Source organism: Mycena indigotica (genome assembly GCF_014461135.1).
Source record: "Mycena indigotica strain 171206Taipei chromosome Unknown Mind.scaff0006, whole genome shotgun sequence".
Lineage (NCBI taxonomy): Eukaryota > Fungi > Basidiomycota > Agaricomycetes > Agaricales > Mycenaceae > Mycena > Mycena indigotica.
The window spans coordinates 4,366,645-4,380,856 of NW_023503005.1; the positions used below are offsets into that span (position 1 = coordinate 4,366,645).

Below are 14,212 nucleotides of genomic sequence, written 5' to 3' on the forward strand. Positions count from 1 at the left end.
GAGCTGCTTCCAGGCGTTGTAACAGCGTAACCGCCTCAACCATGGATGCTCTCCTTTGAAGCTTTTGTTGTTGGCAGTTGGACGTGTGCAGCCAGTGCGCCCACAAGAACGTCGGAACAAGATTGAAGACTCTTATTGTTTTCGTTGCTATAGAATCTGACAGCTCAACAAAGGCATATCTTATTGTGCTCTCTGAGCAGACTACTTAAAGGCGACGCTCGCTCCAAGAACCTCTGACATCCCACAACTCCCAGTCTTTGTAACCCAACCTCGAGCACGAGTACCATGGAACCCGACCGTCGTGAAGCTCCCAAGGCGACCGAGTCATCCGGACTCCATCTTATTCCCATCTACCCGTTTAGCTGGGATATATTTATGCGCATGGCAGAGCATGTGGGTGCACTCAGTGATTACTTATGCTCTTATTATCGGGGCTCACAATGGCATAGGCGGCAATTGATGTCGAGCGGCGGGGAATAACGAGACCCCTTGAAAGCAAAGCATGGGGCATCTTCTACAATCCAGAACTCCGGCGGGCTGCATTCTACCCTCCAACCTCGAATGCATATATGCGGGTTTATGGCTGCCAAAAGCCATCGGACGGAGAGGGTACCACAGGAGTCGCGCGCCGGCCACAGGAGCATCGTACTGAGCAGCGGCCTCGTCTTCCTCTGCAAGACGTACGAGAACAACACCCACACGCCGTCCCCAGAATGTTTACAGTCACAACTATCGTCCATTCGGATCTCGATGATGATCTCTCCCGTCTAAGACGGCGCAGTGACGATGGTGCGGGACTTCATTATGCATCTGCCGTATGTTTTCTTTTGTGCTTGCTACGCTTTACTTGACGATTAGCAGCACTCTTCGGATAGTGGACCTGTGGCTGCAAACCAACGCCTCAAGCTGCTGGTTGATATAGGTACGTTGTGCAAGCTGGACTCCGGCGAATCTAACCAGCAATGCAGCTTGTCCTGTCACGTGAGCGTGATACCAATTCGATGAAGATACACTAACCGCTCGAAGCTGGATGTATGCCCCGGAGGCAAAAACACTGGTCATACCGACAGAAAGCAGCGACACCGCAGGGCTGTTGGACAAGCCCGTCCCTCGCCGACAGAGAGCAACATACTACACGGGATCCGCCACAAAAGTTTCGGAAACTGTGCAAGAAGTACGGGACCGAGACAAGTTTGGTGTTCGTGAGTACACTGCTATTATCTCAGACGACAAAGAACAAATGCTCGGCCAGGGTTGCAGCTTCATCGAGGTTCGATGTGCTTGATGAAGGAAGACGATTCCGACGTTTTTCAAATTGACAACTTCAAATTTGCCCTCTGCAATGCTGCGACACAGGAAAAGTCGTTGGAAGCGATGGATGGGATATTAGGGCTGTCGTCCAGGTAAGTACAAGACATATATTGTCGTCGTATGCTCACCCTCTCAGGCCAATGCGATTTGATGGTACCGAGAGCAGCGATGTATGATTCTGCGCGCTCACCGCCGATATGACTGACAATTCAAAGCTCTTTGTACAGAAATATAGCGAGAACAAGGGCGGCAGACAGGTAAGTTCTGTTCGAAGGAAATAATCAGCGGTCGATTCTCTTCCTTAGATACCGAGCTTCAAAATCTCGCTGGGAGATGATGAAAGGTAACCTTTCCCGCCGAGATTAATGCGTTCTTAAGTCCTATCAGTGACAGCTGGCTTATCATCGATAGTAATGCCAGCGACCAGAGTATCCAGCATATTGTCCCGCATTTCGAGTGGTCGGACTGGATACCCGCCATTGACAATAGCGCTTACAACTGGGCCTTCAATGTCGTCGGCCTCACAATCGACTCCGTACTGCACGAAATACCACCTACCGCGTTTATCATTGATACCGGTAAGCCAACCGCCGCTCGTGTTACATATGTGATTCCGAGTCTTCAGCCACCGTCTTCACCTATCTTCCTGATACTCTCTATTTCGCGCTTATCGGAGCGGCCCGCGCGGAGGTCCACGAAACCGGCCAGGTCTGCTGTAAAGACTCCCCGCTCCTCTCGTCGACTCTGAAGAGTAAATCGCTGCACCTTAACCTGGAAGGCGGCGGCCTAGTTGATCTAGGTGGGCTGGACAGGTTCTTGATGCGCAGGACCTTCGAACGCGGAACCAGAGACTTGTCCTTCAGGTCGGGTAACATCCTCAGGCCGGCTTCAACGGAACCAGCCCTCGTTCCTCCGGAGCCGCGACAGTTCTTCGTCTTGGGGAATGCACGTTATTCAATACCTAGCTGAACTACCTGGCTAATCTGCTCGTGCAGCTCCTCCTTCAGCATCTCGTAGTCGACTTCCAATATCCTGATGCGGCGGCTAGCAGCGGCAGAATTCGCATGGCGGTGAAGAAGTAGACATGTAATCGAACTTCCAAGTTGTGTTGTATGTGTAATAAGAATACATATGCGATATTCATGATGAGATCAACGTTGACCGCCACTGTTCGATCCTTTGTTGCAGTGTCGAGCCATGCAAATCGTCTGGATAACATATAGGTAAAAATAAGAAGCAGAGAACCTTCAATGTCCGCCACCGTCACCTGGTCCACTACATCAAGATAATGCACAGTTGGCCTGTTGGCATGCATATGCTTGAAGTAAACTTGCGCCTCACCGAACTCTGTCGAGTCGGATACCTTCCGGCGGATGGACTCGAGCAAGTAGAGCATCTCATAGGAGAAGTCAGCGATCCTGCGTCTGAACCGGGCCTTCCTGTAAGCTTGCACGAACGCGTTGAGAGGGTCCAGAAAAGGGATCATCCATTTGTCATTGCTTCTGGGGGTTGGCATTGAAGATGAGCTCCTCGTGGGTCGTGGTCGTCTTGACAGTGCTGACATCACAATCAGTTAACCATAGGCCTCTTCTCCCTCATGACGTCGCGGGCCAGTTCGGTGGGTGGGATTGGAAAAGCTGCAGTATCTAGCTAAAAAAAGCACCGCGACAGTGACGAGTCGGGTAACTTTGCTCGATCGCTACAGTAAAAACTTCTTGGGATTCACGAACTGCTTTCATACTGGTTTACATTATCCGCAGCTATTTTACACCTATGCTTCTGTAGTTAGTTATATGGGATCAGGGTAATGTGGAGAATCAGTTATTAGTGGCGGAGGGCGATCAAGCCCAGCCGTTCCCTCTGAAACAACGACATCCCAATACTCCCAGAACATATCAGGGTCCACACCGTAGGCGCGGTACATGCCGATATTCTGAATCCAAGGCGCTGCTCGCACCACGGCTAGCGCGATCCCGTAGAGGTTGACCATAACTTCCCGAAACTCTCGCGTCGACCGCTGCACAGGCGGTCTGTGGTATCGTTCTGGCGGTGCAGCATCCAGCATGACAAATTTCAGATGCTTTAGCTCTGATGCGAGTTTTTGGAAACGAGGCTGCCGATTTTCTTGTGAGCGAACTTTTTATTGACCCGAGCAGCGGCTTACCGACGGGTCCCAAAGCCCTTTAAGCGACTCGGCGCTATGATCCCATCGCCTACAGAGTTCCAAATCTTGCAGAAGTGGGAACATTGTAGGAATAGAATCGAGCAACGTCTTTTCTGCATCCAGTTCTTCCGAGGATTCTATGAGATACCACAAGTGGAGTGTATCGAGCCCTGGAAATGATGCAGACCGCAGCATTTCAAGAAGACCTGAGGGTGTAGGCATCGCTCGGAGGGTGCCACGCTCCATAGTTCGTGGATACTTTTGTAATGATAAGACTTCTAAAGTGCTCGGAAGGAGAGCAACCGTTCGATCATCGTTAGAAAGGGAAGTCGCTGTAAACTCGAGGAGATGGGGAAGCAATGGATCATATGAGGAAGATGCTTCTTGGTCGCAGATTATTGCTCCAACAGGTTGCTCGTCGTTGACCTGATGCAGAAGTTTCATGATGAGGACGCGTAAGTTTGGCATACTCTTCAGCACAGACAAGATGGGAAGACGTCGTCGAGGTGCAATGGGGGAAGTATCAGGTGATAGATCTTCAAAGGATGACTTCGCAGCCATCGCTGGCAATGAAGTACCTGCGTCACTGTGGCTGGCTATTTCAGTAACACTCTCCAAGGGAGCGGAAAGCCCCACATCAGAGTCGGAAAGTGTAGTAACCACTGTGTCTGTCGGTTGAGTAGGTGAAGTTTCGCCAATGCTGGAGCTCGAGTTCTCTTGAACTTTCACAGTTGCTGATATAGAAACAGCAAGATCATCGGAGCCGGGTGCGGGCGGTTCCAGTATGGAAACAGCCTCTGGTAATTGCGTAGACGTGGCAGGCTTGCTGGATAGCTCGGTTTCGATTGCCAAGGTAGTAGAATCTTGGAACAATGGCCAGAATCCATATAGGTGTAGGTAAGTTAACGAGTTCCATCGTGTTGCGAACATAGCTGAAAGAAATTCGCCCGGTATGTCGACTCCCAACAGTGTTTCGGAGCCAGCCGTCAAGACAGCGCGTAGATTGGGTAACTCGTAGTCGAATAGGCGTGGCGTACGGCGACGCATGGTCCAGCCGTCATCGTCAGGAAGGAGTGGAAAAGGATAAGAAAGCCCAGACAAACGCAACGACGGCGTTGCTGGTGCCAATGTAATGGGGTCTTCGGCAGTGCCTGGCGCCCAACTTGAATCGATTATCAGGTCGCATGGTTTAGGTAGAGTCGAAAACGACTCTACTAGTTCCGGCCACATCCCCCCCGTCTTGTGATTCGTGAAAATGAACGTATGAAGAAGGTTCATAGAGGGGAATGCGTCGAAAAGCCGATCAGCAATGCTTTGACGAATTTCGCGCGTCAGCTCTTCGATACCAGCCCCAGAGAGCATAAAGACCCTGATATAACGTTATGGTAATGGTGAGAGTATTGAATAAGACGCACTGAACGACCGGCCATAACTTTCTGAGAGGAAAGTCCTGGACACCTGGGGCCCACCGAATTCCTCGAAAAATACGAGGAAGTAGTACATTTCGTAGATGTCGAGACAATCCTGCGATTTTCAACCTTTCTGTATGGTTTAAAAGTTCGAATATCAGCGATAGAACATCATCGTTGAGGTCGGCGAAGCTCTGGATTTTAGGGCTGACATGATCCTCTATTGGCATCCGTTCCCTTAGTACTGCTCGGGTCATGCGGTTGATGATTGGCGAAACGCTCGCGAGGGCGAAACTCACAATGGAGTCGGCGCAGACGAAGGCTAGTTGATAATGACGTCCTCCGTGTCGCACGGTCACGCATACGAGTTCGGTGATCATCGATCATCGCTTTCCCAAATTTTGAGATCACATCATCGCCACGCCTCACAGCAGAGAGAGAAGAAGCCCCCAGACGGACGGCGCAACACACGCTGGCGAACACGTGCGCGTCGAACATCGAGCATCGGGACTTCAAGTTGTTGCATGCTTAGGATATAAACTTGACTCGGTGTGTGCGACTCAGATGGGTTATAAATTATAATTATTCCGAGTCACGACGGTCGGGAAACTGTAGACAAGACCTTGTAAGTTGGTATTAATTTTGTACAGGCACATAAATTACATTGAAAGGATTGGAGACAAATATCCGGGCATGACTATTCTTATTGTCCAATTATCATGTCTGTGATCTAGTTGGAGGTTCGGAATGCAATTCGCATACGACCTGTGTTTTCAATGTTGCGGAGATATTGCAGCTCTACAACCAGATGTCGTAAAAAGAACTATCAATAAATATCAGTTATGCAACTTCAACCTTGAGTGGATTGGTCTACTAACATTTCCAAGAATGCACACATGCAATGGCACTGACTCTGAGTCAGGCTCTAAGCTACTTGTGGTGTTGACACGGGTAGGAACTACCCCACGCTTGAAGGAGCAGTACACAGTTAATGGATTTGGTCCTGTCTCTTTTGTCAGGAAAACATCAAGTCCTCCAAGATGGATCTTCTGGTTTCCAATTTTCATCCAAACTGGAGTCTTCTTCAAATATTCCAGATGGGTTTCACTCACAGAGCAGTATGCCTGCCCACTGGTGCTCCGAACTGCACCCATAAGCTGGAGGAGTCCATTATAAATTGTATCAGGGAAATAACTGTATGTGGATCCTGGTATAAAATTTAGGTCAAATACAATAAAATAAATAATCTTATAACACTTACCTGTATCAATGATAAAGGGAGTTGGTTTGCTTTCCTCCTCCAAAACCTCAGTTGCAGCTATAAAGCTTGAAATGCTGAAGGTCCAATGGAAGAAAAAGGTTGATCTGGTTTCAACCCAATCAGACCATCTTGAATGTGGTATGATATGTGTAAATGATTCATCACTTGCTGATGGATTCATTATAAGCCAACTGTCCCTAACAACTTGTGATAAATCTAAAAAAGAGGATCAGGTGACATACAATTCAGTATCTCCTAGAGCAATCACAAAGCTAGGTGGCTGATTTAACTGAAGTTAGTCCAAAATTCTTGTAATAAATACAAGAAAATATACCATAGTAGATTGTTCCTCTTGACAAAGCTTGTATGCAAACAGCTATAATAAATTAGTTAACAACAAATAAAGGTAGCAAAGAATAGAAAACCTACATCACTAGGGTGTGAAAGACCAAAGGAAATAGCTCTGTGAGAGGTTTTGGATTAGAATATATATAATATATAGCTATATATTATTACTTTTGTGCCATTCCTAAAATCCCATCCATTTGAACAGGTGATCTTTCTTCTGTTGCTGCAGTACAAACTGCAAAGTTGAATTTACTGGTTGCAAATGCATTCTGATGCTGGTTCTTGATAAGCCGTGCTGGACCTTGATGAAGTTGCAGCACTGTCAAGTATCAAACAAACATTCTTGTAACCAGAATTAAAATGATATTCACATGTAACAAAGCCATCAGCAAATGTTATTCGTTGTGAATTCATTGAGAGTTGTTTGGCCCCACCCATGTAATATTGTGCCTTTTTACCACGGACAAGGATAGCAGTTGTAAGAGTGTCAGAGGATGTAGTATCCTCATCATTGATCTCTAGGATTCTTGTCTCAGATGAATAAACCCATCTTGGCAGTGAGTTAGTCTAGAGAATGGCAGTGGAAGAAATTGAAATAAACATACGTTACAGGACATGCTAAAGACAACCAGGTTAACAATTATACCAATCAAATCAGCACATTCAATTACCTGTGTCCAAGAGCAACTTAAAGCAATTCTGTTCAATGACTGGTGATCCTGCTGTCGAAAGGTCCTGAGAAGAGTAAGATATAAAATTAGGTGAATTGGATAGATACACAAACCATAAGAACGTAATGAAGGCCTTGCGCTATATCCAAAATAAGAAATCCAGAACATGTATAAGTCATTAACCAATGTTACATACCATCATCACTGCGTTTTGAAAGAGCCGCCAAGTCGGTGTCTATATCTGAATGGGCTTGTGTGTTTACCTCTACTCCTGCGCGGGCGAACCCGACCAAGGCTCTCGGCGGCCCCGAAAAAGTATGAGTAATCACAGGATCGAGTGTTGATCTCCGAGTACTAGTACTTTGCCGTCGTGCGTAAGGCTGGAATCGTGAATGCGATGCTCGTTTATGGCTTTCCTGCGTAGTGATGCTCCGGGCTAGTGGCTTCGGATCGGCAGAGGTGTTTTCGCGAAGCTGTTTGAGTGACTTCGGGGGTGTGAATGCCGCACGTTTAAGCTGGGGGTCATAGAAAATGCCCCAGCAATCTCCTTTCCCCGAGGCACTGGCAGGACAGATAACACCACGCCGCTCGACATCGATTTTAACCTAGTCGTTCATCAAGGAAGGGTGAAAAGGTGAAAAGAAATAGCTTACGCGCTCCTCATGGCGCATATTTGCATCCCAGAGGAATGGCGTCAGGCGGATGAAGCAAAGCTTCGAGTCCGAAGCTGAGCCATTCAAGTCGTTGGTGTTGAGTGCAGTGGTGGAAGTCATCATCATGCAGTGAAAGTCAAGTGCGGTTCAGAGTTCAAAGTAGTGGTATTTATATGAACCTCTGTCAAGAGAGGGAACAAGCAACATCTTTTGGCAATGGCTGCTCAAGAACGCATAGCAACAACACACTTACACATCTCATTGTGCAGTTGTTCGCCGCAAGCAGGTATTTCCAGCAAAAAGAAGGATGTAACGGTGTTCCTTGTTCAGAGGTAAATGAACTAACAAAGACCGCCACATATAGCCGCAAGAACAAGGGATTGACTAGGCGTGGCACCCGTTGCACGGCGATTCGAGCCTGACGCCGCCAGAGAGCACAAGTAGACGCCGCTGACAGACAGCGACCATGCACCCATATCTTGATCATGTTCATACGCCGTGCGTCAATAATAGGAAGGCCCGAAGTCTTGTCCTCATTCGGGCTGGTCACTCGGGCTGGCGGTGCAAACAGACTCAGAGGCAGACTTTCGAGAGCGGGATTCAGAAGATATAGGTATACGACGTAGACGTCACATCGTACACCGCCAGCGCGGCTTGAGCAAAGAACAAACACTTGAGAATTGGGCCAGAACTTGAGTGCGGAGAGAGTGACAGTCACACCTAGCTGTCACACTGGTCTGCTCTGGGCGGCGACGTTAATTTTAGCTGCTCCTTGTTCCCTCCTCCACTCTGAGCACAAGGGTTGGTCAGACTTACTTCTCTCATGCCTTTCCTGCTAACGATCTTCTGTCAGTCGACTCCATGATCGCGCCTCTCAATTCGGGAGACATTGTTCAGCCCAGTTGGTTTCTAACCGCCGCGGCGACGGCTTGTGGGTTCAACCAAATCGATGACTGGTCCTACTATTATGTATGTTGTCCCTCAAGCTCTACCTGTCACGAAAACAATACCGCAGTTTCCATGCCCATGAATCGTTCCGTCTCGTCGCAACAATAAGAGCCATCTCCTACTTAAGGACGTGACTCCCGAGAAACAGCGAGTACTAAACGAGAATGACTTCGCTCTCCACCGCTCTTGACACCCGCGTGCAGCCCCGGCAAGCATCGATATCCCAAGCTGGATTGAGCAATCGACAGCATCTCCCCGACTTTGCCCGTGCGATCCAATCCGTCCAACCAGTAATTCCCGTCGCCAAGACTAGCAAGGCCGCTGCTCCTGATAGGTATTCCCAAACTCTTTTTCCGTTGAAACCTTTGTTAATCGACACCAAGTGCTCCAGCAACTGGCTTCAAATCTATTGTGAAGCACCTGTTTTCCTCCATCGACTACGCCTCTTTCTACGCGCAAGAAATCGATGAGATCTTCGAGGACCCACGGATGGTGATCAAGCCCGGCAGATTTGCGCTGGATGTGTGCGGCTATGCGGTCAATGCCGCGTCTGCGCATGAATACGAGGACTTGCAACAAGAGTGGAAGAGCCTACTGGAAGACAAGGTCTCGACATGGAACCTCTATGCAGGCATTGAGGCGGCATTTGCTGTGTAAGCTGGGTTTGCCAAAGGTTGTCCATACTGACCTTCCTCAAGGTTTATCTATGTCTCGATACAAATCACCGACAATACGGATTCCGTCTCGTACTGTGTCGCATATCTCGCTCTGATCTCAGTTGGCGTTGGTGTCGCTGTTAGTCGGCTCCTTGTCAGCTGGCTCAACAATGATCAGTGCAAGACCTACCATTACGCATTGCATATCAAGGTAATTTCCCATTAGAAACTGATAGTATCGCCTTATTAATCAGCTTCACTGTCCCAGACGCGCAGGATCGGCAACCAATCCAGACTCTACCCCTCTCACGAGGTACTATTCTCGATCGCATTCTGGACGCTGCTCTGGTAAGGCATCAAATATATGCGTCCACCGATTCTAATCGATGCCCAGGTGTACTCTGTGTGCAGCCACAGCATTCCTGTACTCGTTTCTCCAGACTACCAATGGTGTGGTCCGCGTGGCGCACTCCGCGGCATTTGCCATAGCCGCACGGGCCATGATGGGGTGCATCTTGCTTGCTGGGGCTAGCTGCCTTTGGCTCATCCAACGCGAATTCCGTGCCTGTCAAGCAGACACAAGAGTGTGTAAACGTTTACGTCAGACTCCGAGCCCTTGACAAATGGTTCCGATTTTCTCTTCCTCTCTATACTGGTATATAATTCGTGGGCTAACAGTACTGTACATAGTAATAGGTAATTAGAATGGTATCAGCATCAAACAATGGCCACAGAGAGTTGATAGTGTTCGAGGTACAAGTTATTCAGTCAAAATAGTTGTAGAGTATGTCTGGGGAGGATCTTCTAGCTTGATTTTCCCGTCGACATCACGGACGACATTCCAGATTCTCCAGTAGTACTCCGGGTTGCTGCCCCGCTCAGTGTTCATCGCAATTTGGTGGAGCCACGGTGCCGAGCTGACGATGTCTTCTGCCATATCCTGCAGGCTCGTCGACAGATTTCGAGTGACTGCAACATTGGAAATGCATCAGGAAGAAAGTCCAACAGACCCCTCTCGACCTCGAGGTCGCTTAAGGACTCGATGATATACCATATCCTAAGAGCCGTGAGACACGGAAATGCTGCGCGTTTGAGCATCGTCAACACGGTCGCAGGAGTTTGGTTGGCCCGGAACGTTCCCGGCGACAGGACATATGGATAGCGCGCAAATGAGAGGAGCTCCAATGACGCCGGAAGAAATTCTAACGTGCGGTCATTCTGGGACAGCGAAGCAACATCAAATTGAGTCAGATGGCGAAGAAAAGTAGATGGAGACGTCGGTGTGATATCTGACGCGCAGATGACCCCGCCCACAGGTTGAGGTCCGCTGTGTGATGAAATAGGTACATTTTCAGCAAACGAAGATTCGGCATTGCTTCTAAAATCGACAAGAGATCAGAGGAAGATAGAGGCGATAAGGCGGAGGAGTCATCGTGGACCACAAGTGATTCGAGAGGTTGTGGCGTGGTTGGAATATCTCCATCGACTGTGGGTTTAGATGCCGTGTTCCCTTCATCAGACGCGGAGGTCAAATCATCTAGAAATGCCTCTGTCAATGACTCAGAAAACGCCTCAGTCTCTACGGCGTTATTATCCCTCGATGCTGGAACGGACGCTTCGGCCTTTTCGTCGACCACTGTCGGAGATACTGATGTTGACACAGATGGTGCAACTTCGGCCAGCGTAGCTGTTTCTGACCCGTCCTTAGAGGTATGTGCCTCGACTGGCTCCGGTGACTGCCCTAGGATGAGCCGAGGGAATGGTTCTCGAGGAGGAGCACTCGAGACCTGAACTACTCGGTCCGCAATCCTTTCGACAGGCCACAAGCCATCGAGATACAGCTCGGTAAGAGCGCTCCAGGTGAAGCCGTACATTGTGGGGAAGATTTCGCCGGGGAGGTAGATGTAAGATAGTGTTTCAGCAGCTGCGGCGAGTATGGTGCGGATGTTGTACATTTCATGCTCTAAGCCCAAAGGCAGTCGCCTAGCCGCCCCTCCACCCTCTTGCTCACTGGCGTAGACAAGGGGGAAGATGAAGCTGAAGCTGGCGAAAGGTAGAGAAGCTCTTTTTGGTTCCAACACAATATAATCTTCGTCTTCTCGAGCTGGGTCCCAGTGAGACCCAAGCTGCAGATGGCAGGGAGTAGACAGAACCGAAAACGCGTCCAATAGCTCAGGCCATAAGCCACCTTCAACGTCAACGATAATGACCGTAGTCAGCCGTTTCATGTCGACGAAGGCTTCAAGAATTTGTGCCGTGATATTTTGCCGCATTGTTGGTGTGAATGGAGCAATATGGTGGCCCGAGAATACGAAGGTTCTAAATATGAGCGTCAAATGGCGCCGACGAAGACTCTTCAAAGTCAGCACGCACTGTACAAATGGCCAAAGTCTCCGTGGGGGGAATTCGGGAGCGATAGCCGCCCAGCCTATGATGTCAAATATTTGGGGAAGAAGGACTGCTCGTAGACGTCGGCACAGAGCTGAGACTACGAGTCTATCTGTATGATCAAGGAGCCCAAAAATCAAGAGTAGTACGTCGTCATTGAGGTCCACCAAGTTTCGAGCTCGAGCGGTGCGCTCCTCCTCCACGCCTTTACACACAACGCGGGCCATCTGAATCCGGATGTCGAATGCAATAGATGACAGCTGGTGTCAGGTGGTTGTGTGGGTGCGGTACGAGTGCGACATTGATCCCATCCTTGCGCCTTTGCGGGCAGAGAGAATCGCACGGAGAGCGTCATTACTGGCCCAACTTGAGAATGACGGTGCATGTTGCTGAGCCATGATACCCACGTGACGTTCTGTCGTTTGCTTCTGAATCATTCTGCTCGCGACTCTGTGCCACTGCCAAATGATCTAATCCAAAGCCCAAAGACCTCCAAAAACTATAACTCGGCCAATTTACTAGCTCGATCAGCCCAAGTTGGCGTTTTCAAAAGTTGAGGAAACGGCTTGACGGAATGGCCTTCCAACCTCAGGCTTCCGACCCTCCGCGGCCCTTGATTCCACCCCGAACCGTCCCAATCCCCCAAAGAATTGACGTCTATCACCCAGACTATCCTACTCGCACTAAGATTCTCGCCCTGTCTGTTTTTCCGAACAGCCAAGGAGTGTCTGGTATTCCGCTCCTCATTCTCCTGGACTGTTGTTATATCATCGCTCAAAATCGAAACGGCAAGCTTCGCGCACTGAGTTCCGATGTAGACATTGCAATTGCCGACGTCTGGATACCTTCCGGCAAATACACTTACCATGTTTCTGGAGAATTGTAGGTGTTAACAGTCAGGCATGTTGCCTTATTTGACCATCTAACTAGCCGCTATCCCATCTGTACAAACTTCTTGGTATGGAAAATACCAGAGCACCTCCCCGCCCGATGGCTTGTCATGGGATCAAGGACCCCCACGGGATCATGTCGACTATCCTCGCTCAGCACACGCGTGAAAGTCCTCGACACTGCCTGTGTGCTGACAGGCGAGATTTCACGGCTCCAAGCATGTCATCTGGTCCCCCGTGCGGAACTTGCCTGGGTGGGTCAAATCCCCCACTTGATTCTAGCTATTTATTCACGTTAGTGGAGGCACAATGGGATGAACGAAGCCCTTGATAACGACTATGGCGTTGATTCGGAGCAAAACGTGATGACACTGCGCGCCGATCTCAACGCGTCGGGGATGGATGAGGGTCATTTCGTGTTTGCACCTCATCAAGGTGTTGGTGTCGTGCTATGTTTGACTGATATCATTCGAGACTTGGCGGAAGACCATCATCTCCGATGCTTCACCATCGCTGACCGATTGAAGCCCCACTGCTTCTTTGCGCGATTTGCATGGGGCCTTTTCAAGTCCCAGGCCTCTGTCTTCGCAAGTCTCCCGCCTGACACCAAGCGTGTCCTTATTCACCCGGACCTCACCAAAATAATCGACGATCTGAAAAACCAAAAAAGAATGAAAAACCTCGAAAAGCAGACCGATTTACCTGCAGGTACAGCACTGGACATTGATGCAATGAGCAGCCCGGCATCCGGAGACATGGCAGAAGGCTCTGCTGATATTGACATCGAATCGCCGAAACTCGACTTGTTCGAGCGGGTGTCACTGGTGGACAAGGACCCGGTTCCGGAAAATGAAGCGCAATGGCAATCAAGGGCGCCAGGTGAGTTACACACCTGATAATCACAATAATCCAGTTCATTTCGCAGTTCTTCGAGACTTGGCCTCACGTCAAGACCGCTTGAAAACAATGTATCTACCACAAGTGTCTGAGCTCCTAAGTGCGAATATACGGATCGCAACCGTAGGCGAAGAGGACAATGAGCAAGTGTTGTCAGGTTGGTTGCATGCTCCCGCACCCTTTGCCATCCTGCTCATCTCATGGCAGACGACGACGAGTGTGAAAGTGTCAAACTAGGCTTAAATAAGCACGATGAAGTGACAGACGACTCTGAAGCACCCCCAAGTTCGTTGCATACCTGATGATTGCCCTCAGGCACTCAGTTTATTCCACAGATCTGGCACAAGATTCCCAGCATCGAGACGGCCTCAAAACAATTCATCTTCTCAGTGATAGCTTCAATACGCGGATGACGGGTGAAGAGGAAGAGTGCTCAGGTTCGTCGCATGCTCTCATGCCCTTTGCTTTGCAACTTATACTGTGACAGACAGCGAGGTCGAACACCGCCAGGAGATGGTGTCCCAATGGCTCAATGAAGTCGCAGTATATGAGGCAGCATAGATAAAACAGCATGTGTTGTTCAGCACTATGTATTACGACAGAATGAGCCGTATCA

General features: G+C 49.2%; 5 protein-coding genes across 5 annotated transcripts; 3 read left to right on the forward strand and 2 right to left on the reverse strand.

The window, feature by feature from the left end:
* Positions 1–285: 285 nt before the first annotated feature.
* MIND_00781300 (uncharacterized protein) lies at positions 286–2,393 on the forward strand (the record flags this gene model as incomplete). Its single annotated transcript, XM_037364501.1, has 12 exons — positions 286–393; positions 450–815; positions 862–922; positions 969–981; positions 1,027–1,202; positions 1,253–1,403; positions 1,448–1,481; positions 1,527–1,568; positions 1,617–1,654; positions 1,699–1,889; positions 1,937–2,256; positions 2,307–2,393. 12 exons carry the CDS (start codon positions 286–288, stop codon positions 2,391–2,393), a joined length of 1,587 nt encoding a protein of 528 aa, XP_037220145.1.
* Positions 2,394–3,100: 707 nt separating this feature from the next.
* Positions 3,101–5,264, reverse strand: MIND_00781400 (F-box domain-containing protein; the record flags this gene model as incomplete). Its single annotated transcript, XM_037364502.1, has 3 exons — positions 3,101–3,424; positions 3,476–4,844; positions 4,891–5,264. 3 exons carry the CDS (start codon positions 5,262–5,264, stop codon positions 3,101–3,103), a joined length of 2,067 nt encoding a protein of 688 aa, XP_037220146.1.
* Positions 5,265–8,929: 3,665 nt separating this feature from the next.
* Positions 8,930–10,041, forward strand: MIND_00781600 (uncharacterized protein; the record flags this gene model as incomplete). The annotated part of the gene is made up of 5 exons (XM_037364503.1): positions 8,930–9,099; positions 9,149–9,418; positions 9,464–9,632; positions 9,690–9,769; positions 9,816–10,041. The coding sequence occupies 5 exons, from the start codon at positions 8,930–8,932 to the stop codon at positions 10,039–10,041; spliced, it is 915 nt and encodes a 304-aa protein (XP_037220147.1).
* Positions 10,042–10,668: 627 nt separating this feature from the next.
* On the reverse strand, positions 10,669–12,036 carry MIND_00781700 (uncharacterized protein; the record flags this gene model as incomplete). The annotated part of the gene is made up of 2 exons (XM_037364504.1): positions 10,669–11,740; positions 11,795–12,036. The coding sequence occupies 2 exons, from the start codon at positions 12,034–12,036 to the stop codon at positions 10,669–10,671; spliced, it is 1,314 nt and encodes a 437-aa protein (XP_037220148.1).
* A 347-nt stretch (positions 12,037–12,383) lies between these two features.
* MIND_00781800 (uncharacterized protein) lies at positions 12,384–14,157 on the forward strand (the record flags this gene model as incomplete). The annotated part of the gene is made up of 7 exons (XM_037364505.1): positions 12,384–12,691; positions 12,740–12,953; positions 12,999–13,578; positions 13,625–13,753; positions 13,804–13,881; positions 13,932–14,033; positions 14,084–14,157. The coding sequence occupies 7 exons, from the start codon at positions 12,384–12,386 to the stop codon at positions 14,155–14,157; spliced, it is 1,485 nt and encodes a 494-aa protein (XP_037220149.1).
* Positions 14,158–14,212: the final 55 nt, after the last annotated feature.